The following is a 25,138-nucleotide window of genomic DNA, read 5'->3' as shown; positions in this document are numbered from 1 at the left end:
TCATCCCCCACCGTGTGAGGTGGCTGTGATGAAGCTCCCCTCTGACAGTCAGATAAAGCCAGCCTGTTGAAATCTGTGGTAGAAAGGAACCAAATGAGAAAGTGTTGCTGACGGTCTCTCTGTCTCGCAGGGATGATATATGTGGATATATGTGGACAACCACTGGATAAATCAATGGATGAACATATCCAGCAACTCCAGAGTTGACCACGGCTTGTAGCACACTTTAGGGTAGCTCACCACAAAGCCAGGCTTCCTTGTTGAACCAACGTTTCAGTCCAGCCCCTCTTGAAGGCACTACCCTCACATCCTCTCCAACACTAAAACACCTCTCATTCTCTGCCCAGGCTGAAGCCGACGTAGCTTCTCTGAACAGACGCATCCAGCTGGTTGAGGAAGAGTTGGATCGTGCCCAGGAGCGTCTGGCAACAGCTCTGCAGAAGCTGGAGGAGGCCGAGAAGGCAGCAGATGAGAGTGAGAGGTGAGGCCTCCTCGTCCAGCCCACCTGTTAGCACAACCTTTCCCCCTGGTGGAACCAGAGGGCTCTCTGATCTTGGGTGTCTGAGGATTTCACAGCACCTTGGTGCCATTTCCTCACTTGATCCAGGGGTAACTACTGGTTTTATTTAACACTAGTGGAACACTTTTGTTTTAAATCTCAAGGTTGCAAAGAAGAAAAAGACTCTGTTCCTGCCCTCCTAGAGCTCACCACCCAGCGAGGGAGATGGATGTATAAACGGGAGGTTCTAGGGATGTGATTTGGTTCTTTCATTCCTGCTGACCATGGAGCAATTCTGCATTTTGTTTAAAAGATAACTTTATGTTAAAATACACCAAGAAGGCTTAGGCTGAGGTAAATAAAGTATGGGCTGTCAGTTGTCAAATAGCCCAACAAATGAGTGAAAGAGAAAGCACAGATAAACCAGAAATATAATCCACAAAAGTAAGTTGTGTTGGACTTAGTAAAGCTGGTAAGTCATGCGTGCACAAGTAAATACAGTCAGATCTGCATGTCCTCTGAGCCCACTCACCCCGTGACCTGGCTCTCCCTGACTTATGACCCCAAGATCCAGCCTTGTGGTAGTAAAGGAAGACCAGGGCCATATCAGCCATCATGTTATTCCAGCAGGCATTTTCTCTCATGCTTAGCTGCTCAAGTTAATGTACTCCTGTTGCTTGGAAGCACTCCAAGAAAGACTCCATAATACTGGAGAGAGTTCTGTCCTTAGAGAGATGAGGAAGCAGTGTAGTGTCTCAGACACTGGCAGTCGGTATCTGTGCTATGACCTGGCAGGTATATGCAGTCAATCCTTTTGTCCCTTTCTCCATTTTTGAGGTGCATTTCTGCTCCCTGCCACCATGGGAAAAGGGTGATTTCAGACTTTAGGATTAAAAAAGCTCGTTAGCTGAAGTTTTTCAGTTCATTATTCACCATTGTGTGTTGTCTCTTCTAACTAAGAGTTTTGGAATTTTTAAAGATGACTCACCATCTCTTCGGAGAAGGCAATGGCACCCCACTCCAGTACTCCTGCCTGGAAAATCCCATGGACGGAGGAGCCTGGAAGGCTATAGTCCATGGGATCGATGAGGGTCAGACAGACTGAGCGACTTCACTTTTACTTTTCACTTTCATGCATTGGAGAAGGAAATGGCAACCCACTCCAGTATTCTTGCCTGGAGAATCCCAGGGACAGAGGAGCCTGGTGGGCTGCAGTCCATGGGGTCGCAAAGAGTCGAACACGACTGAGAGACTTCCCTTTCACTTTTCACTTTCACACATTGGAGAAGGAAATGGCAGCCCACTCCAGTGTTATTGCCTGGAGAATCCCAGGGACGGGGAGCCTGGTGGGCTGCCATCTATGGGGTTGCACAGAGTTGGACACGACTGAAGCAACTTAGCAGCAGCAGCATGGTCAAATTCTAGCAGTTTCATTTGATTCAATCTAATAGTTACATTTGTGGCTAAAGGGGTAAGAACAGTTACTTTCTTTGTGGGAAAAAAGTACACAAAGGTAAATTTGCTTTTGTTCTAACCTTGATCCATTTCCAGGCTAAGGCTTACCACTGGAAAAGGGAAGAAGTCCCATTATTTATACAGCAAGTAAAGCATGTTAGCTTTTCTGATTCCCCCCCTTCCAGATTCAAAAAAAAAGGACCATGCCATGGTGCCTTTCATTTAACATGAGCTGCCTGGACAGTGTCAGCCGTACCAAAAGTATAAGCTTTCCTTCACAATAAACAGAGAGAGGGAAGTGGATGTCTTTTCCTGCCTTCGGCTCTGCAAAGTCTCACATTATGGCTTGGAAGATGAAAGTAGCTATGTTTCACTCGGTCAGTCACACTGAACCTCACAAACCATGGCTGTGCAATGGGAGTTCATGGAAGGCACCTCTAAATCTTGGCTTTTCCTGCCAATCTTCCTTTTCAGAGGCATGAAAGTCATTGAGAGCCGAGCCCAAAAGGATGAGGAGAAGATGGAGATTCAGGAGATCCAGCTGAAAGAGGCCAAGCACATCGCTGAGGATGCCGACCGCAAGTATGAAGAGGTCAGATCCTAGAGCTCAAGGCCTCATGGGTCCCAGCCATGGCCCAGAAGCAGGGACTGGGGGAGCAATGAAACCATCTGCTTCCTTAGCAGAAATGAGTGTTTTTGAGAAGGAGATTTCCTTTGTCTCCAGAAGATGGTTCTTAATTTTGATCCTGCTAGGGAGTCATTCGCACTGGGAAAGACCAGGGATTTGTTGTCCCCCCACCCTCAAAGACTAGGACAAAAGATCTTTGGCCAGACAGCAGGGAAGGTTGGGTCTCTTATGTTTTGTGAAAGGAGTCTCTCATGCTGTCACCATGCAAGCAGTTATCCCTAGTGAGATCCACCTGGTGCATCCCAGTTTAGGCAGGGTGGAGACACAGACCACACATTTGCTTCCTGGATTCATGGAGGCACCTCTCAGTCTGTCCTCTCTCCTCACGATTCCCAGGTGAATCACCTCCTGGTCATGTCCCCATGAAAGCACCCTCCTGTGTTAAGAGCCCACATGACTCTTTAAGGTTTTAGTTTTCCCTTTAGCTCTCCTGAAACACCACTGACTCTTCATCATCATCATCCTCTCCAGGTTATGCTATGCTCGCTAATTTTGAAATGCTTCATAGGATCCCTTCTTCCTGGTCCTTTCTTCCTTCGACCTCATTAGTTCTCTTACCAACTTCTCATGTTAGCATTGCTTGCTATTTCTGTTGGCATTTTTAACCTCCTCCACCAAAAGGAAGTGGAGGTACAGAGCTCTAAATTGATGAAGTTCTTTTAGGGTTATTTTCAGTCTTGCCTTGCAGCTCCCACCTTTTCAGCATAAAAGGCATCATGTCTCATCATCCTGCTATTTCAGAGATGGTGAATTTCATCTCTTCCCCTCCTTCCACAGTTGGTCTGGCTGCTGTGTAATTATACAGGCTTCAGTTGGGTCAGACTTCAAATGTGCCTGCCTACTCATAACTGACCATTCTGGATCTTTGTGAGCAGATGGCCTCCTCTCCATGGGCATTCCTGGTAGAGAGTTGCTTCCCTTCCAGTCCACGGGAGAGAGGATCATCTTGTTTGTAGGCAAGAACTCCCAGGGGCTGAGTCTAGCCCCTGCTCTCCTCCCACACACACACACACCGTCCTCAGAGCTTGGAAGCCCCATGGTGTCTGTGTTTTATGTGTGTCCTGCTGCAGGTGGCCCGTAAGCTGGTCATCATTGAGAGTGACCTGGAGCGTGCAGAGGAGCGGGCTGAGCTTTCAGAAGGGTAAGCGGGCCCGGCGCCAGGAGGCCCTGTGTGGGGTGCTGCGGAGCAGTGACTAAACAGCATGACCTTCTGGCAGCTGCACATTTACCTGTTTCAGCTCCGGGCTCCTCATGTGCTCATTCGACATGGATGAGCCACGAGTCTGGAACATGGAGGACTTGTGTGGGGTGTCTGTGTATGAATGCGTGTATCACTGCATGCCTTACCTGCACACTGATTTTGAGAATGGCCTTGTGCATTTCCTGTGTCCACTAACAGCCAAGTTCGACAGCTGGAAGAACAATTAAGAATAATGGATCAGACCTTGAAAGCATTAATGGCTGCAGAGGATAAGGTACTGATGGCTCATGTATGGGTTTTAGGTTTAACTGCAACCCAGGCGTCTTTCAGCTTCCAATGCCTACTGGTCCGTTTTTATAACGACTGCACCTTCACTACACCCTCTGCTATCTTATATCTTGCTTTAAGTGCTTTCTTTGGGTCCTTTATACTCTTTTGTTTTTCCTTCATAAATGCTCTTTGGTGCAGCCAAAAAAGAAGCCAAATCATCACAGTTTGAAGTTGTTGGATTTTGTCTCCCCACCTCTCTGCATTGGAAGGAAGGTCCAGGGCAGTGTCCATAGTGAAATTGGACATCTCAGCCCCTGATGGTTTGGCTTCTTTAAGGCAGCCCTTTGTTCTCTAGGACTCGGTTTTCATTTTTTTCCCATCCCTCTCCTTTTTCTCTCCTCCTTCCTCTGGCCTGTCTCCCACCCTTTCTACCTCTGATCGAAAACATTAGCAAATGTGCCGAGCTTGAAGAAGAGTTGAAAACTGTGACGAACAACTTGAAATCACTGGAGGCTCAGGCTGAGAAGGTAGGCCAGGAGCACCATGTCGGGGAGAGGCATCATTTAAGAGCTACTCAAGAGACAGACACCCGCTTTTTCCCTTCTAAGGCCCTGCCAGTCAGAGGAATAGTCCATTAGAGACTTTAGCCAGAGGCCTCATTTTGAGGCGATTTCCTGATGGTTATTGATACCAGATTCTTTCTTTTTTTTTTTTTTCATTCAATGGAAAATCCATTTTGTGTTGAGTATGTGAGTCATCCATAACAATTAATTTAAACGAAGTGCCAAATGGATAAGTGATCTTGTTCTTATCCCATGTAAAACAATAGGCAGGAAAGCAGAGACCGCATTGTGGCATGCCATCTGATCCCAGAGGCTCCATTACCTCCTGAGAGATGCTCAACATCTGTTGGCTGGGCTGGCACTTTCTTTGTATTAGAAGACACAAGTATAGGGTGAGCTGTGGCCTGACATCTGGAACGTTCTTTCTGATTACAGTACTCGCAGAAGGAAGACAAATACGAGGAAGAGATCAAGGTCCTTTCTGACAAGCTGAAGGAGGTAATATTAGGGGTGTTTTGAACAAAGCCAACTGGATTGAGTTTGTCTCTATGGAGCCGAGACATTTTTCATTTTAATGTTACAATGATCCAGGAATATTCCGGGGTGGGCTTGGAGAGCCAGCAGTGGTAGCCAGCCACCTCTCACCGTGGTGATTCACTGGTGGGTGGTTTCAGACCACTTTGTGGGTGCCAGGCTTGACTTTCATTTTCTGGTTTCCCTATCTTTATAGCTACCAGCCACCTAAAACTTCCCAATTTTGATTGAAATAAATTGAATTATTGCAGGCTGAGACTCGAGCTGAGTTTGCGGAGAGGTCAGTAACTAAATTGGAGAAAAGCATTGATGACTTGGAAGGTAAGATCTTAAGTCTTGTTTCTAACTTAGTCCTTATGGCTGAATACTGACGTGGCAAAGTGACTTTCCAGTCATGGCATCCTCCTTGACACACTCCTTTGCTCTTGCACATTTTTCCGGTCTGCTCTTTGGAGTTCTATGGTTCTTAAGCTCTCTGATCACCAGATGACCTCTAGCCACCAGACGGGGCCCGTCTTCTTTTTGTAACAGCAGATGCCAAGTGGCTCTACTTCACACTCTTAGAAGTGTGGCTGGTTTATTTTTCACTGTGAGTGAGGCGGTTGTAGGTGAGAATGACTGGTGTGTTTTCTGTCTTTAGTGATACCTTCTTATTGTCAGAATGGTAAGGATTTGGTTTTTAGGCACAACTTAATCTTTCCCCAGGTATGAATTCAATGTAAGGGCTTGGGTTTATTTTTCTAAGTTACTAATCATCTTGGCATATGCTCTGTGCCCTGAAAGGAGGGTGGAGGGTAACAGGGCATTATTGCACTTGGACATTATACGTAAGCATTTCTTCGCTAAGATATTGAGGTTTTATTTTGGTAACATCCTCTCTGTCTCTCAGAAATTCCAAATGTTGAGCTCCAAGGCTGTGAAAAAAGAAAGGAAAAAATATGTAAAATATATGCACCAAAGGTGGAGGGGGCTAGAGAAGGAATTGGGGGTTGGTTCAGATGATACCCAAGCTGGTGGAAAAGAGAAGGTGACACATGATGCAAAACAGTCTCCAAAGCGCAGCAAGGTATGACACCTTCATCGTTAGAAAAACTGAAGTGCAAACTTGGCACAGTGACACTGTAAGAAGCGTGGCTCTCCTCGGTTTTCAAGCCTCCTGGACCACTGAAGGAAGCTTGAGTGGGAAGGCCACAGGGAGTAGTCTGGATAGCACCGAGAAATCCATTTCCCAGTGGTCTAGCTCGGTCAGGAAGTCAGTGGTTTGAAGGTGGAGCCAGATAAGGATTACAGACTGTAGTCACAAATTGTTCCTCCAAAACAATGCCCGTGGCTATTTTTTCCACTGTTTATAGTTGCAGGTGGCTGACTACTCCAGTGCAGTTAAATTATAGCTCTATAAAAGCAAAGCTGTCCTATTGCTCCTCCCCAAGCGGGAGATAGCCTTCTGTGGTTTTGTTTAGGGTTTTAACATGGTTTACTGGTATACCTACCATATTTGTTACGATTTTCATATTGAGTTTCTTGTTTTATTTTCTAATGGGTTTTGTTCTTTCTGTTTTTGTTTCAATTTTATTAAAAAAAAAAACAAAACAAAAACAAAACGCACGTCTCCTGCATTGGCCACCTGCTGCGGCATCACTTCCTTCATGCATTGCCCTTTTCTTGCTGCTGTGTCGGGATGGTGTCCCTGCCACCCTCATTCACCTTCCATCTCTTGATCACTCTCCATGTCCTTGCACCTCTGCCTTCCACTTCCTGGTCATAGACGAGCTGTACGCTCAGAAACTGAAGTACAAAGCCATCAGCGAGGAGCTGGACCACGCTCTCAACGACATGACTTCCATGTAAATGTTCATCCACCCTGCCTGCTTACATCCGTGCCCTCGTGCTAATGTGATCAGTTCGCCACCACTCCCTCTTGTATCTCCAGAATCTCTGCCTTTACACCTTTCTGCTCACTCTCTTTGCACAATCTAGGAGAGTCATTGTTTGGGTTTTTTCACATTCTACTAGTATACAGATTGTATAGACAATTGTCTATACAAACCGTCTTCCTTTCAGAATCCATTCATTCCGCATTGTCTCCGCTAGATCGTTCCCACCATGCAGTGAACTGGCATAGAAGTGACTTGCGCACTATACTTGTAGGAACGTACACTAGGCTCAAGTAAAATCAGTAGGCCGTGCAGTTGTGCAAGAATTGCCCAAGAAATAGCAAAAGCCAGTTTCCTGTGATTCAGTTAAATATAATGTGAACATTTTTTATTAAAAAAAAAATACAAATTTAAGGAACTCTACATCCTCAGATGACTGAGGCTCTGAGAGGAGGGAAATTGATCCAGAACAGCATAAAGGATGTTGCTGTAAAACATCACATCTTTCTTTTAAGAATTTTAGACAAAAATGAACCTTTTGCTGAGTAGCCAAGCCTTTAATTTTCTGTTTATATAAAAAGAATTAACATATAAGCACCACAACCTGTGTCAAAGAAATGGGACATAAAGCATAGATTGTGTGCTCTTAAGCACATCATGTATTCTTTAGGAGGGGTTTAAGTTTCTGTTTATATAAAAAGTAATATGCAAACAGCACAACCTGTGTCAAAGAAATGGGACATAAAGCACAGATTGTGTGATATGAGTTTGAGGGTTAATGGCCCAGCTTTTACTACTTCTGGGCAGTAAGGGTGGAGTAAATAGTCTTAATCTCACGAGAACCTGGAGCATACACAACTAACTTTCATATTACTAACCAAGCCTGAACGTTGAACCGGTTCTGCCCCACTAAATTCTAACTTGGAGTGTTTCACAGAGGCTTCCTTTTAATCTCACAAGATGGCACTGAATTCCACATAAGCTGGAAATTTCACTTTCCAGGCCCACCTGTCATTCCTTTACCCATGCAGAAAAATGGTAGTCTGAAGAGTGTTGGCATGTGCCTGCTGCCTTACACATTATAGAATCATCATGCTACCCCCGGAGACATGACTGTTACCATGGAAACTGGAGAAAATTGCATCCTCTCTCCACTCATTTATAAATGAGGGGGTAGATCAGATCATCTGTCTCTGATTGCTAAAATGTGGTGATTCTATGAGGAAAACTTGCAGCATCACGTTTGGTTATGTACTCTGAAAGGTGGGCTTAGCTTAAAATCTGAGTTCTGTTCACTGGTCTTCTTACCATGATCCCTCCCGGAGAAGAGGCTTGTGCTGGCCTCGGGCCCAGGCCCTGGTGGGCAAGGATTTACATCCTCCCACAGCTGTGACTGGCAGCAGGTTTTGCATGTCTGCTTCTCACCTGTTTCGAGTGCTGCTCTCATCTGTTCACTTAGCTTCCCTGTTTTTTCTGTTGTACCACTTTTTTTTTTTTCTGTTTCTCCCACCTTTTCTCTTCATGCAGATAAGTTTCTTTGCTTCACTTCTCCCAAGACCCCTTCATCGAGCTGGATGTCCCACCTCTCTGACCTCTGCAGTTTGTCTGTTCTCCAGCTGACCCTGATTCTTTCTTTTCACATCCTGCCTTAGGGCCAGGTACACACTGTGCTTCCTGTTGTACAGAAGCTCTTCACTTCAGTGTAAAATAAACACTATGTAAGCTGTTTCTGTTTGCTATTCTTTTTACTTCTTATTTATTGATATTTTAGTTTAAACGCTGAATAAAACCACAAATCTGCTTCACACACAGGAGGGTTAATTTTTGGCTGCTGCTTTGCTTTTTTTTTTTTTTTCCAATTCTGAACATCATTCATTAAAATCAACAGTCTCTAAAGCGGTAGTTCCTTGTGGAACTTTTTCAAAATACACATGCCTGGGCCCATCTCTGGGTTTTGGTTTGCAAAGGTTAGAGTTAGGTCCAGGGATGTTTTTTAGGGATTGGGATGGTACTGGTGTATGAAATGGGTTGAGAACTTCCACACAGAGGATGTTGCTTGTTTAAGCCAGAAGGTCTGCCTTGAGCAGGGCCTTTGTGTGCAGATGTTGAGTTTGGGGTGTGGTGAGCCTGCTGTGTTGGAGAAGGAAATGGCAACCTACTCTAGTACTCTTGCCTGGAAAATCCCATGGACGGAGAAGCCCGGTAGGCTACAGTCCATAGGGTTGCAAAGAGTTGGACATGACTGAGCGACTTCACTTTCACTTTTCACTTTCATGCATTGGAGAAGGAAATGGCAACCCACTCCAGTGTTCTTGCCTGGAGAATCCCAGGGACGGGGGAGCCTGGTGGGCTGCCGTCTATGGGGTTGCACAGAGTCGGACACTACTGAAGTGACTTAGCAGCAGCAGAGCCTGCTGTGTTGGTATTTAGATGGTCCTGCTTGAGAGTGGGTAGCTAGCTAAGGAAAGGCTGCCAACCCACACTGCTAGAATATCCGGAAAGATGAAAAGGATATGGATACAAAAACAGTGTAAGTTGAGATCATTGTTGATCATCCTTTTACAGCACAAAGAAAAGTATATTCATTCCTCAGCCACCTTCATTTTGATCATGAAATGACACTCTTAGGTTTTAGGAATATATGAGTATGTTCAAGTCAAGATTTATTTTTTTGCTCTTAAGCACATCATATATTCTTAGGAGGGGTTATACTTATATAATCTTTGTGATAACTTTTTTTATTTGTGAATATTTTTAAAGCATAGCTATTAAAGTTGGTTCTTTTTTTTTACCCCCTAAAAATAGTAGAAATTGTTCAGTTATGGTTTATCAGTTATATTTATAAATTAAAGAACAGCATTTAAGTGATTTTTTTTTAAACATATCACAAAATTAGAACTTTAAAATAATGTGGAGTTTTCTCTCTTAATGCCCAACACTTCTCATCCTCAACAATCTGACTATATTTCTCCTGTGTTTTAAATGTGGGTGATTGTTATCTATGTATAGTTTTTCTGAGCCTAAGTACTTATATATCCCTATGTTCAAATAAATTTGAGCAAACTGAAAATGTCACTCTACAAAGACTTCAGAACAGAGTAAAAGTACTCTTTTTAAGAGGGCTGTGAATTTAGTAGTGGTATAATAGACTTTTAAAAATTTATAATCTAGACAGTCTCTCTCCCTTGAGAGTGTCAGGACTTCTGTAATTTCTTTTCTTTTCCTAAGGCTTCTTGGGCCTGCTTTTGACTGATTCCTGCTTTGTTCTTTTAAAATTCAGAGTAATAAAAGTGGGCCCTTCTCTGAGTAACCCTGCTTTCTGCCACAGAAAGAAATGACAAGTCTGAAAGTTGTGCTGAACAGATGTTTAATTAGTTCTGGAGGCACATCAATTTTTTGGGAACCATTCTAGAGGCTCTTACACTTTCTCTAGGTATATTCTACAGGGGGAAATGGGAAACCGATGGACTGCAAAGGCAAATCTGGAGTAGCCCAAGGACTTCCCTGGCAGTCCAGTGATTAAGACTCTGCCTTCCAGTGCAGGGAGCCCAGGTTCAGTCCCTGGTCGGGAAACTAATATCACACATGCCACAGGGTTTAGCCAAATTAAAAAAAAATAAAATCTGAAACAGCCCAAGAAGGTATGGGCACACAAGAGGATGACTAGCTAGTTGATTTTATCAAGAAATTGTCGGGGCCCAGGCTTCTAGCTCAGTGGATCATGCCAACTTAGAGGCAGCTGCTGCAATAGCCTTGGTTGGACCAAACCGCAAAAGCATTGCTTGGCAGTTGATGTCCCAGATATTGGGGAGGTAGAACAGGAAGGAAAAATATTTTCAAACATAATCCTCCCAGGCCCCCCAAGCATACCAGTTCTATGGTAGCCAGAGTAGAGCAGGTCCAAATGAGGCCGTAAGGATACTGTCATTTAAACTGCATTCACATCAACCCTCTGGGTTCTCTAGGGTTTCTGCAGAGTTCTTTCATCCCAGCTTGACTGTACGTTGGTTCAGAAGCTAAGACATCTACGTGCCCATGATGATGTCTCCCACGTGAGAGTGTGAATGTGCTAGTGGGGTTTAAATTTTGCAGCCCCCAAACATGCAGGACATCATGAAAGGGAGGGAGGATGTGGTCAGGAGATGAACTGGAAATGTTCTTTGTTTTCAGTGAGCTGGCCATCTTGTAGGAAGATAGATGAGTGAAGCAGGTCTGACCTAACAAATGGTGTACATTTAGAGTCTGTGAGGAATAGAGACAGTAATTCTGATTGGGAGCTACCTGGAGAAGATGACATTTGACTGGGGTTTTGCATATTCAGAACATTTGGATCAGCAAAGAAGACAAGGCAGAGATATTCCAAGCTAAAAAACACAATGAATATAAGGTATTCCTCATCTCCTACCATATGTGAAAGTGAAAGTGTTAGCCGGCTAGTTGTGTCCGACTCTTTGTGACCGTGGACTGTAGCCTTCCCGGCTCCTCTGTCCATGGAATTCTCCAGGCATGAACACTGCAGTGGGTTGCCATTTCCTACTCCAGGGGATCTTCCTTACCCAGGGATCAAACCCAGTTGTGCATTGCAGGCAGATTCTTCATACATGAGAGAACATTAAAATGAGGACTGATTGATTTCCCAACAAACCTGGGAACTAGAAACTGAACATTTTTATTCTCCCCAGGTGTAGGATTGTCAGCCTTCAGGATCGTTAAGTTAGAGTTTGTGGTTTAGGTTGTCCCTGGCATGCAAGACAGTTCTGTAACCTCCAGCTTTCCGTGATAAGGGCCAGGTTCTTGTCCTTGTTTGGGCATCCCCTGGTATCCCCATCAGATAAAAGGCTGACTAGCAGCTGCCTTCCTTGCCAAATGAGAAGATTACATGCCCTTGGGCAAAATGTACTTCACACCAGTCTCCATGTGGACGTTTGGGATTTTATACATGCCCATTTAGCACCAGAGAATGCCATCCTTCTAGGAAGTCAACAGTTAAATCAGTTTTGAGTGGGGTAAGTGCTTATTCTTTTGCTGTTTGTGTAGAGTAACACACCCTACGTCTAAGCTGGATGAGAGTTTATACTGTGTAACACAGTGACTGGGGCAGAGACGTGGAGCTTATTAGTTCTGCATTTCTAAAACTGTTAATACAGTGGGAGTGGCCCCTCTCGGGGCCACCTGAAAGGAAAGCCAGCCCTAGCAGTGGAGATGAAAGGGTTCTAGGGAGGGATGAGCAGAAACAGTAGGTCAAGGTTTTGCAGGCAAGTCTCTCAGTCACTGAGTCCTGCAAGGAATGGATGGCCTACTAGGCTCACCTCCAGCCCTGCCCCAGTTCCTAAGGCTGTTGCCAGAAGCTTCATTGGGCTCAGTTCATATGGTGGTTTTAGTGAGATGCATGAGGAACATGCCCCCTCTCTCCTCCTCGGATCCTGCCAAGGAGGAGGATCCTTTTCCCCCCTCTTGTTTCCCTTTCCTCCTGCCAAGAGAGGAGTCCTGGCTCTTCCTTTGTCAGCCAGGCCTTCCCTGAGCACAGGACAGCTTCTCATGGGGTGAGGGGAACCTGCTCAGCAAGTGACCAGTACCTGAGGTATCTCTGTGTTCTGTTTACTCCTCCTCACCAACTCCAGCTAACCTCTCTTCCTTCTGCCTCTTTTCTTCTGCTAACCTGCTTGCTGACCTGTACAGATCAACTCTACCAGCAACTTGAGCAAAACCGCCGCCTAACTAACCAACTAAAGCTGGCCCTGAATGAGGATTAAACTTAAGTGGGGAAGAACCTGGGCTGAATTCTAGGAATGCAGCCCGTGTCAGGAAATATAAGACTGTCATACCTTCAGATAGTAGGGTTGGAAATGATTGCTTTCTGCAGAATTCTGCAGAATTGAACATGAATCAGTTGAAAGGTTGGCCTTGCCTGCAATTTTCCTCTTATATCTGGAATAATTAAGTTCTCTTTAATCCCCAAACTGCTTTTATGGTAAAATTACATCTGTGTATATGGATCAATGTTTATAATCAGTTCAGCACTCGTCTTTGCAATAGCAGGTCCTCTTGTTTGGACTGATGCATAATGAGAACCAAAAACATGTTTTCTATTTCCTACAGAGAACTGAGTCTTGCTTAAAATTAGAAAGTCAAAGCAGAGGGATGTGTATCAGCATATATATATATATGTATATATATATAATATATAGGATATGATATATATAATAATATATTCCTATTACATATTCATATTTCTCACTTCTAAGTATCTGGTATAGTGTTTGAAATATGATTAAATGTACCTATGCTTGGGCAAAATAGCTTTTGAAAACAGGAGTTCATGTCAGAAGTCCCCGATTGTCTGAAAGGTATGCTTTTACTTAGTCTTAACAGTGTTGTTGGAATCTGGTGAGAATGTCATGCTAATAATAAATATAACACTGTGAGAATAATAAGAGAATGTCCTACTGGAGTGTGCATGAAACATGTTGGTTATTTTTTTTTTAAACGAGCAACAGAAATAAATCCTTGAAACGTTGTCAGAAGGCCTAGTTATGTCATCTTTGTTTTCTCTGAGATTGTGTTACAACACAACTCTCGGACCTTAGCTGCCTGTAACTCAGAAATGTCTGCTGCTGTTATAACTTTGAGTGCTGCGCGCACCTCTCCCGGTTCTCACAGCGCATGAGCAGTGAACATCCACCAGCCCCACCTGCATTTTGTTCCCCGGGGATTACTGGTGGAGATTCACCTGGCCGCTCTGTGAGAGCCTGCTGTGCCTGCAGGTTCTTCAGGTCCAGGACAGCGTCCCCTTTGTAGGTCCCTGTCTGGAAATGAGTCATGTCGTACGAGCATGCCCGGTCCTAATCATCTCATCCTGTGTTTGTGATTGATGTTTGCCTGCCTAAGTGTACAAACCACCGCTGTGTCCAAAGCTCAGCTATTCATGACTTAATTTTCTAATCCCACCACAGAGAAAGTGGCTCATGCCAAAGAAGAAAACCTTAGTATGCACCAGATGCTGGATCAGACTTTACTGGAGTTAAACAACATGTGAAAACCTCCTTAGCTGCGACCACATTCTTTCATGTTGTTTTATCTTTTTGTTTTGTTTTGTTTTTAAACACCATGCTTACCATGAAACCCCTTAATGCATTTTTTATTTACTTTCACCACTGTCACAAAAACATCCACAGGATACCAGCTAGATCGGGGGTGGGGAAGACACACACACAGGCAAGCCCGTGTTCAAGGTGACAATGATTTAAATGTGCCATTTCCCAAGTTGACATTGCCACACCGTAGAGAGTTTAGCGACACAGTATGCTTAGTCAGTCCAGGAATCCTTGAGGAAGCAGAAAGATTTCCACTCAAACTGCCAATGACCAGGAAGGGTAATGTTGGAAACAATCGGGTGTGGATTGGTGCTACTTTAAACAAAAGGTCCCACTATGGTCTCTCCTTAAATATTGTACGATTTAGAAGTCTGTCCAACACTAATTTATTTTGTTGTGAGTTTTACAATGAGGTGAGACTGTGGATCCTGTCTGTCAGAATTCACTAAAGCTGAAGCTTTGTAAGCCACTGTGCTCTTCTAATTGGCGTATTTGCAGCTCGTTACAACTTGTGGGATAGCATGCGATGTGGATTTCCAGCATGTTCAAGTGAAAGATGTGGGCACCACATACAATGGTGAAGAAAACACATTGTCTTAAGAGTTACAACTGTATGGAAGCCTTGTACAATGATATGGAATAAATGCACATTGTAGGACGTTTTCTAAACAGGGTGGTCCTGTCGTTTGTCCGTTTTTACTTTGTGAACTTCAGATCGCGTGATTGACCTACCTTCCCTCACACATGTTTCTTAAAGCTTATGAATATCTCAGTGTCTGGCAGGGAGTGGGTTTCTTGTGTGATCCTCCCAGAAGCACTCAAAGCAGGATCCCTTTAGTCTGTTAAAGTTACAGGAGGAGGAAATGGCAGCCTGGGAAATTCCACTGACAGAGGAGCCTGGCAGGCTACAGTCCATGGGCTCACAGAGAGTCAGACACAACTGAACGACTAAGGTAAAACAAGTAGCAGGGGACCCTTCCCAAGTCCCAGCCTTCCTCCAGGTTATGGGTTATATCTGCACATACATACATGTAGGCCTTTTGCTGTGGTTCTACCAGTTTGGGGAGTTTTCCTCAACTCTTAACTAAGTCTTTAGCAGTGGCGATCATACACATCAAAAAATTGCGAGTTAATGCACCAAATGTTTTGTCCCCCAGCAGTGTGATTCTATTTAAAAGTAGAAGTGATTCTATTTAAAAAAACTTCCCTGGTGGTTCAGTGGCTAAGACTCTGTGCTTCCAATGCAGGGGCCCTGGGTTTGATCCCTGGTTGGAGAACTAAGATCTCACATGCCATAACTAAGACTTGGCACAGCCAAATAAATGAATATTAACTTTTTTTTTTTTTTAAGTAGAAGTAAAGGATCTTGGTGATTTTCTGCTTTCTAACTCGTGCTTGAGTTCTGAATGCCAGTACATCCTTTTATTGGACTTGGAAACTGAAAACATCACTGGCCAGTCTTGAAGACGTTAAGCAAAGAAAAACAGATTACACTGTTAATTGGCTAAACTTGTACTACAGGGGAAAAGGAGGACATTCTCATATAAAGCAAACACAGTAAAACGGAAACATTCATTTGGATGCACAGATGTTTTCATTGAAAAGGATCCAGTATCTCTAGCTGTTCTTCCACACTCTTCTCAGGTATTCTCTGCAGAGACCCAGAGAGAAGCCTGGCATCTGAGTTACAGTTCCCACCTCTAAAAAGTTGTCCTTTTAGTGGATAAAAAAGATGTGGTGTGTATATACAATGGAAAATTACTCAGCCATTAAAAAGAACGAAATAAGGCCATTTGCAGCAACATGGACGGACCTAGAGAGTGTCAAACAGAGTGAAGTCAGTCAGAGAAGGAGAAATATCATATGACATCCCTTATATGTGGAATCTAAAAAGAAATGATGCAAATGAACTTACTTATTAAACAGACTCTCAGAAAACTGAACTCGTGATTGCCAGGGAAAGGGATAGATAGGACTTTGGGAAGGTCATGTACACACTGTTATATTTAAAATGATAACCAACAAAAACTATTGTATAGCACATGGAACTCTGCTCAAATGTTATGTGCCAGCCTGGATGGGGGTGGGGGGAGGGGGTTTGGGGAGAATGGATACATGTATATGTATGGCTGAGTCCATTCACTGTTCACCTGAAACTGTCACAACATTGTTAATCAGCTATACCTCAGTACAAAATGTTTTTGGTATTTAAATAAAAAGCTGTCCTTTTGCTCAAAGCAAATATGAACTCTCTGTGTCTCAGCCTTCTCGCATCTTCACCAGCCCTGGGCACTCCCCTGCCCACTCCCAGGTAGACAGAGATACCCCTGCCTCCACTCAAAAGCTTTCCTATGCCAGCGTGTTTTCACCTGGGGAGCCAGATCTGACTTCACGTTTCCTAATTGCCTAGCCTGTCAGGTCCCTAAATCAGATTCTTCATCTATGGAATGGGTACCTAGCACACAGGTTACTAGCATGGGACTGGAATGTGTGAGCCGGGTGACGAGTATGCATCACAGTACCTCAAGCGGACTCAATGACCACTCCTGCTGCTGCCCCTTGTGCCCAGAGACCACCACAGGGGACTGGTGGATGCTGGTACAACACTAACTGCCCGATGGCGATGAGGACTCTCTTAGATACCCTGGGCAACAACCCGTCGTGAGCGCCTTAGAGCTGTTCTTTCAGCTTCACCTCAGCCCCATTTCACTTACAGAACAGGCTCAGGGAGGCTGAGCGAACCTGCTCTCTGGTCCAGAGCTCGCAAGTAGTGTGGTCAGATGTCAAATTCAGGCCTGTGCAACTCCAAAGCCCTGTTTGGGCTCTTCTTCCACATGTTTCAGACATTTTGCAGCAGAAGAAAAGCAGCTCCTGGACATAGATAGAACCAGATGAGGAGGCAGGTACGGTTGTGGGAGGATGGGGCCAGAGGCTGAGTCAGCCTGCAGCTGCCCTGACCCCCATGGGTGGTTTAGGGCCCAACTTCCTCCCGGGTTCCAGGGACCAGATGAAATCAGTGGATTACTGTGGCCTCATGCTAGTTCATAGAATTGTTATTAACTGATGATTCTGATACATAGAAAAGGAAGAACGCCCTGTCCCCACGGGGCATATGTCTTACACCCAGCGTGATCGTCTCTGAACGTGCTGCTCAGTGAGGTCAGGGGAGAGCAGTGACAGGTCTTCAGAGTGCCAACACCAAGGCCGGACGCTGATACAGTCACCATTTAGAAAACCATGTAGTGCAGACAAAGAATTGAAGGTTCGTACTCTGAATTCCATTGTCAAGACTTAGCAGGCCCAGATTTCAGAATGCACTGCCAGACATGTTGCCTTGTTCAGGGTAAAACAATGTGGAACTCCACAGAGAAAGGTTACAAGGTAAGCATATAAGCATCTTCCAAAAATACTTAATTTTGTGATGGGAATTCTATGATGTCTTATTAAGGAAAAAAGAAAACCACTTTGTGGGTACATTCTGAACCTTTTGAGGCTGGCTGGCATTGAAGAGAACAGTACTTACTGCTCTTAGAGATATCATTAGCAGAAACAAAATCTAACTTTTGTGTATGTTGTTATGTATCCTCCAGAGTTTAAAACCTTGGGCCTGATTATTTTTTTTCTCCAAGAAAAATTATTTTTCACTTCAAAAAAGTGCTTGAATCTATCTTAACCATTTTTTTACCTTTTCAACACTATTCATAAATGTGATTAAAAAAGAAAATGCCCTCAGATGTACATACCAAGAAAATCCTCTGAATTCTCCAATCAAAACAAAATGCTGAGGTGTTCAGGGAGCCATCATTTCGAAAATTGGAGACAGATTTGGAAAGAAATTGCTAGGAATGGCAGGCGATGCAAGAAGTATTCCTTCCATTGTATACACGTTTTGATTGAGGGTTTTTAGGCCTACATTCCTCTGACAGATGTCATAAATTTTGTGTCAAACGATGAATGAAGATATGTTGAGGGCTCACTAATGTGATTGCAACTTTTGCCAAATTCTTGAGGAATAGGCATCGACCTAAAAGATAAGACTGGTTCCTGCTGCCTGTGAGCTTGCTTTCTGTCTGTTACCAAGGCCATGGAGAACAAAGAGGGGAGTCAAGGCCTTATCAGGGCCTGCCAAGGCTAATGCCATAACTGAAATGCTGATGCGGAGCCGGAAAGAGGCTTATCGTCCTCAACGCTAGAGAGCTCGGTGGCTTGCTCAAGGTCAACCATCTGCTTGTGTGCAACCCCAGTTCCCCTCCAGGCTAGGCAGCACAGGGTGGGGCTTGGAAACCAGAGAGACCTGCTTCAGGTCCTCCACCACTTCCTGAGTGACCCCTGGTTAATCTTAACCATTTGTGCAGCAATTTCTCCAACCTTAAAGATGGTTTGCCTGTGCACTTCTTCACAAGACCAAGAACTAAATGAGGTGATGTGTGTGGACGCCCCACCCCCGCCCTGCCTCTGCTTCCAGTTCTTCTGGCCCTTGACCCAAGCCTTTTCTTCCCCTTGTGTTTGGTCCTTGGGGAAACTGAAATAACTTTTTCCTTTTGAAATGAAAATCCTGAGCACCAATCTCCAGTAGACTGTTCATGGCTTTGCAGTGGTACTTCCACATAAAAGGCATTCACAGTATGGTTGTTGATTGACCCAGACACAAATGCTCAGGTAACAATTTCAGCATAATCACCTGTGCATAGAAGGTGAAGAATGTTTCAGAGTAGCAAGAGCCATATCTCATTTTTAAGTAAAATACTGGCTCTTGAAAATTTCTGTTACTCCATTTCTTGAACTGCATTTGGATGTGTTGCTGAGTGAAAGGGAACAGAACATCAGATACTGATGGTTGACCTTGCAGCAAATACAAGTGAAGACAGATCAGCCCTCGTTCGTTCTTAAGAGACTGCAGTAGATCCCCATCTCCAGAGGAAACCTAGTGACGAGAAAGGTGAAAAGCCCTTCTGTATGTGGCCCAGGAACACACAGAACACTGTTCTACTCCCAAGGGGCCAGCTGGACATGGCTGGGCCAGAAGCACAAAGGAGTGGGCTCCCCTGAATGGATGCTGCATAGGGATGGAGGTAAGAGGGGAGTACAGTTGATGATAGTGAGTCCTAACCTCCTATCAACTCAGGGTTTGAAATGCTGCCTTTCCAGTGGAACTCATTGCTTGAACTCATAAATGGAAAATTAAATTCTCCAGTAGATGCAGTGGGATCCTATAGCCCTGTGGCCTTCTGATGAACCAGGTTTTGATGTGCTGGCCACCTCCTGCTTTAGGACCTCCACCCACCCACCCTGTCCCAAGCCCACTTCCTCTGAAAAGTACGTTTCACAGTAAAACAGTTTGCCAGTTAAGCCCTTGAGTCATGCTGTGGTTACAGACACCATTATCCAAAGTGAGCACCATTGCTATCCCAAAAGGGTTTGGCATTGTTGCTGAAAGTCCAGCAATCAGCATATTAGAAGTGTGACCAAGCACCCAGGCAATAGGGTTTTTCATTTTCGTTTTTAAAGTAAGTGCTAGCTTCATGGAGATGGCTGGCTTATCTGTATCTTAGGACCCAGCTGGAAAGTGATTCATCAGTGGCTTACTTGAGCTTAATGACCACCATTTCCATCATGTGTCTTCCTGCTCTGTTCTCACAAAGTACTCTCTTTTTCCAGGATACTCCAGGACTGTCTGCCTTAGCACCTTCCCAAGAAATTAAAAAGAATGTGGTGGGTAATTTGCCTAGAAATAGAGATGTAATCAATGTAAAGAAAATGTGACTCAGTGAAGTGTATCTGGTCTCAAATCCTGGCAGAACTGTTCACATCTCTTCCATCCCTGATCCTCTGCTTGAAAACTCCTATCTGGACCTTCTCCTGTTTCTGGTTTGTCTTCTCTCTTTCCCCTCCAGCTGTAGTTTTTCATTATAATCTCTTATTCTGCTCACTCTCAAACATAGAAAGTGAAGTGAAGTAGCTCAGTCGTGTCCGACTCTTTGTGACCCCGTGGATTGTAGACTACTAGGCTCTTCCCTCCATGGGATTCTCCAGGCAAGAATACTGGAGTGGGTTGCCATTTCCTTCTCCAGGGGATCTTCCCATCTCAGGGATCGAACCCGCATCTCCCACATCTCCCACATTGCAGGCAGATGCTTTAACCTCTGAGCCACCAGGGACTCTGTATATCGTCTTGTAGTGACTAGAGAGTACATGGAGATTAAAATTGTAAGTAGGGATTTTCCTGGTAGTCCAGTGGTTAAGACTTTGCCTACCAGTGCAGGGCATGTGGGTTGGATCTCTAGTCAGGGAGCCAAGATCCCACATGCCTCGTGGCCAAAAAACCATAAAACAGAAGCAATGTTGTAACAAATTCATTAAAAACTTTTTTAAAATGGTCCAAATCAAAAAGAAACTTACCCAAAAATACATCAGTAATTTGGCTTACAGGACTAAGAATTTCCATTTCCACTTAAAAAGCACTCCTATTATTTTAGGGACTATATGTTGGAGGTTGGAGGAAAAAGTATAGAATTTTTGGCTGCAAAGAGTCTATAATCTACAGGAGGCAATGCAGACATGTTAAATAATAATAATAGGATATGATTGGCAAGATGAGAGTAAATTATACAGAAGTACATGGAAAACAGGCATTGTTCCCCCTTCCTGGAAGATTTTTAAGCACCTAAAACCAATGGGAAAGGCTTTTCTGGGCATGCTGTATAATTTTCTTGAGTATTCCAGCCACAGTCATGCACAACTCACCCTTACCTCTCAAACCTTAGAAACTAGAGCTCTGTTAGTTTAGATCTGCTTTGATCTTACTATTTACTCTCACCACCAAGTTTTTGCTCATTATTGTAGGTTTATTTCGTCGAACTTAATTTACAACTTTTCCCCTCTTACCCTCCCCTCATTTCTTGTTTTATCCCATTGACTTTCCAAAAAACAAAAAAATTGGGATCTTACTATACTTTTGCTTTTCTCTTAGAGCATCTCCTAATCTTCAGAGCAAAGAGTAGTGTATACCTAAATAAACATAGGCTCTTCGAGATTACAAAATCAGCTTTCTACTCCATGAGGGAGGTCTGCAGGGAGCCAGCCTTTGCTTCCCAGGAAAGCAGATGGATGAGCATCACCACGAACTCATTTAGTCCATGGGAAGACTCCTCCGTGCTTTTCCTGAGGCCCTTAGAGAAGAGTCACCTGATCTGCTGGGGTTGCCAGACTTCAACTTTCTTAATGGGATAGGAGCCCTGGGGGTCTCTAGGTAATCTTTCTTCCAGCCTTCCATGAAAGACAGAAAGCAAGGTAATGTACATGGGCTTTCACTACTGTGTTTTTTTTTGTTTTGTTTTTTAATTTTTACTTTTTGGGCACAGCATGTGGGATCTTATTTCCTGACCAGGGATCACATCCTCATCCCATCCATTAGAAGCACAGTCTTAACCCTTAGGCCACCAGGGAAGTCCCTATACTGCTGTATCCATAGGAATTGCTTGGTGATGGCAGCTCCCTTTCACTTTACTAGTTTGGATTCCGACCCAAGAAAAATAAAATATTACTGATTAACATGGAATAATGAAATCTGGATGAAAAAGACTAACTGGGAGAATTAACTCCAGCTTGTATAACAGTAATAAATAGGTGTTACATATTTAAAGGAATATGTAAATTTCATGTAGCGATTTAGAAATTCAAATGAAAACCTATTTGCCATATTTGGATATAGGACTGCAAGGTAAATAAGCCAAATGTACATCTAAAGTACAAGGCACCATATAACTAAACATTTCTCAGTTTATTTGTCACAAAAGATTGTAAAAATAGAAAGTCTATAAAGAAAAAGGTCACTAGAAGTCTCACCATCACTTTAAAAAATTATTTTCCATGTGTTTTGCCTGTGTGTATGCAGAGGACTTTCTATTTAAAACTTTGCATACCTTCCTATTTGCTAATCTAGTCTTCACGGTATCATTATATGAAATGGTTAATATGCCATAGTTTGTTATTCTCCTGTTTTTGAAACATTTGGATTCTTTCTGATTTTTTTTGTTCTTATAACTAGAACTGATAGGAAATTCTTTGTATATTTTCTGACTCATAGGAAATGAAAACATACACTTTGGGGGGAAAAAACTATTTATTTTAAGTGTAGGATTTCCTAAATATAGTGTTAAACTGTTTAACTATCAATATGCAGTGATTCCTGCTCCAGCCTGGACTGGACAATCCATTTAATTTCCAGCTTTTGGGTTCTTAAAAAACAAACAAACAAACAAGACAGTTTCTCCAAGCTGGTTGAAATAGAGGGCTTTAAGAAATCCAGTTCCATGTTATCTCTGTTTCTCCCCCACCTCCTCCCACCAACGTAAACACACAAACTTGAACTTTAACAGATGCTTTCATGGCGGCCACTCTTTCCTGTAACCCATGTTTAGACCTGAAGTTGATAAAAGTGAATAATGGGTGTTTGCCAACAAAGATGTCCGTCTAGTCAAAGTTATGGGTTTTCCAGTAGTCATGTATGGATGTGAGAGTTGGACTATAAAGAAAGCTGAGCGCCAAAGAATTGATGCTTTTGAACTGTAGTGTTGGAGAAGACTCTCAAGAGTCCCTTGGACTGTAAGGAGATCCAGCCAGTCCATCCTAAAGGAAATCAGTCCTGAATATTCATTGGAAGGACTGATGCTGAAGCTGAAATTCCAATACTTTGGCCACCTGATGTGAAGAACTGACTCACTGGAAAAGACCTTGATGTTAGGACAGAATGAAGGTGGGAGGAGAAGGGGATGACAGAGGATGAGATGGTTGGATGGCATTACCAACTCAATGGACATGAGTTTGAGTAAGCTCCGGGAGTTGGTAATAGACAGGGAAGCCTGGCATGCCGCAGTCCATGGGGTCACAAAGAGTCGGATACGACTGAGTAACTGAACTGAACTGTTGTGTGGTCTCCGAGGCACTGCTCAGGGTCACTCTGACCTCCGTTTTTGGTAAGAGTCTTAACTACTGGTAGTGAATGGTGATAGATGGATGAAGCAGCAATAGGAGAAACTTAAACTGCACTATGACGGATGCGGTCTAGGATAGAGGTCAAAATCCCAGGCTTTGCCCATTCTTGTTTAAGGACATTTTCCAAACAAGTTTGTTTTGCATTTTGTGTTGTGTCCCCATGTGGTGAACAGGTGGGAGGTTTTTACTGTAAGTTTTTTGCCCTGAGATTGACCGCCTAGAGAGTTTCCTGAAACATGGACTGAAATTGCCATTTCAGAACAAACCCGAATGAATGTATGCCTCAGAACCTATGCCTCAGAGTCTGTTCCAGGGATGTTGCTGGGCTCCGCCCCTTCGCCTCCTCTCTCCTTCTTTGTGTGACAAAAATAAAAACATACAACTACAAAAACAAAAATCAAAAAGCCAGACTTTGAAGTAAGACCAGATTTTTGAAGTCACTCTGCCACTTACTGGTTGTATCACTTTGAGAAAGCTATTTAATGTCTCTGTCTGCATGATGGGGGTGATAATAATAGTACCTGCATCCAGGGCATGATTAAGATGCTACGTGTAAAGTTTTTAGTACAGTGTCTGACACAGCAAGCTTTCAGAGAGAGATAGCTTCATTTTTTTGTGTTGTTATTTAAACACACCTGAGTCTTGTGTCTGCCATCAGCCATTACAGCCACCCTCCCTGGCTTCAAGGAAAAGGCTGCCTCTTGTCTCTTCCATACTCACCTGGGAGGCTGCCATATGGTGCTGCCCTTGCTCTTTCAAGCCTGCCTCTGGTGTTCATCAGGATGGTTCAGAGCCAGATAGCCCACTTGGATTTTCCCCCTGAAATCACAAGGAGATAAGGTTTCATTGCCCTGCAGAACTAAAATCCAGGGAATTCCCCAGCGGTGCAGTGGTTAACACTGCGCTTTCACTACTAACGATGGCAGTTCAATCCCTGGTTGGGGAACTAAGATCCTGCAAACTGCACATTGTGGCCAAAAAACCCCTAAAATCCAAAACTGATGAACAATAAGAACAGCCCCTCTCCAGTGGGGGAGGCAGGGCTTAAGTAGACCCTGCAAGACGGAAAGGCCAACCATCACCAGCCCTGTGGGAGCCACCTCCCCCATGCCATCCAGAAGACAGCATGCAGGTCCTGTGTCTCCACCAGGGCACGATGGGGGCTTCTCAGTGACACTATGCAAACCCAGCTCACCCGGCTATTGATCCTCTTCCCACACACCAGAAGGTTATCTAGGGTAACTTCTTCTTCAGACAATAACAAAATCCTCTCCCTCCTCTGGGAAGTCCTTAGCATCTGAGGTCCTGCTTCATGGTTTCCTCTGTTGAGATATGGCTCCTGCCTCTGTATCTCTAGCCTGGAAACAAGGGGTTGGGAGGAGGAAGCAGGCTCTTCTCAGTCAGAGCTCGTCCTGGAGGTACAGAGGCAGGAGCTGTGGCTTTTATCACAGAGTGTGGGGCAGGGTGCAGGGACCCAGCCAGCACCAGGAGCAAAAGCCAAGCACCTGCTCTGTGTGTCTGGGTCTGGTTGGCTAGGGTATCTGACACCAGGGGACATCTTTCCTTTCACACTCTATTGTCCCCTGGCTTCAATTACATTCTTGACTCAGAGCCTAGGAATGGGGAAAACAGGCACTCCAGAAATTTTTGGAGCAGTAGCTCATTCTAAAGTTTGCAGCCTCCCCGCCTCCCTAACCACACCTTGCACTGCTGGTCTCCCAGGTAGAAGCTGTCACCACCACTTCCACATAGCTGGGCCAGGTCCCCTCAACCTCAGAACTGGCATTAAGGTGGGTCTTACAGGGTTGTGTACTGAGTGTGTCAGCAAAAGCAGGAGATCCAAAAGAATTAGAAAACATGATAGAATTTAGGTTTTAATATTTCCCCAAAAAAGCATTGATGAAATCACCATTGAAAAAAAATCTAAATATGCTTATTTCCACTTGTATTTTTTATTTTTACTTGA

General features: G+C 44.0%; 1 protein-coding gene across 29 annotated transcripts in view; it reads left to right on the top strand.

Moving 5' to 3' along the window:
- Nucleotides 1-14,847, top strand: part of TPM1 (tropomyosin 1) — a 29,574-nt gene extending 14,727 nt beyond the window's left edge. For 4 of the 29 annotated variants that reach the window (XM_024997253.2, XM_024997256.2, XM_059890209.1 and 1 more), the window contains 7 exons: nucleotides 348-481; nucleotides 2,429-2,546; nucleotides 3,713-3,783; nucleotides 4,565-4,640; nucleotides 5,112-5,174; nucleotides 5,462-5,531; nucleotides 14,038-14,847. In XM_024997253.2, the coding sequence (XP_024853021.1) occupies nucleotides 348-481; nucleotides 2,429-2,546; nucleotides 3,713-3,783; nucleotides 4,565-4,640; nucleotides 5,112-5,174; nucleotides 5,462-5,531; nucleotides 14,038-14,120 (615 nt within the window). In that variant the 3' untranslated portion in view covers nucleotides 14,121-14,847. 29 annotated transcript variants of the gene reach the window in all.
- Nucleotides 14,848-25,138: the final 10,291 nt, after the last annotated feature.

Source organism: Bos taurus, chromosome 10, assembly GCF_002263795.3.
Source record: "Bos taurus isolate L1 Dominette 01449 registration number 42190680 breed Hereford chromosome 10, ARS-UCD2.0, whole genome shotgun sequence".
NCBI lineage: Eukaryota > Metazoa > Chordata > Mammalia > Artiodactyla > Bovidae > Bos > Bos taurus.
Note: the sequence above shows the minus strand (reverse complement) of the source record. Positions and strands in the feature narration are given on the sequence as shown.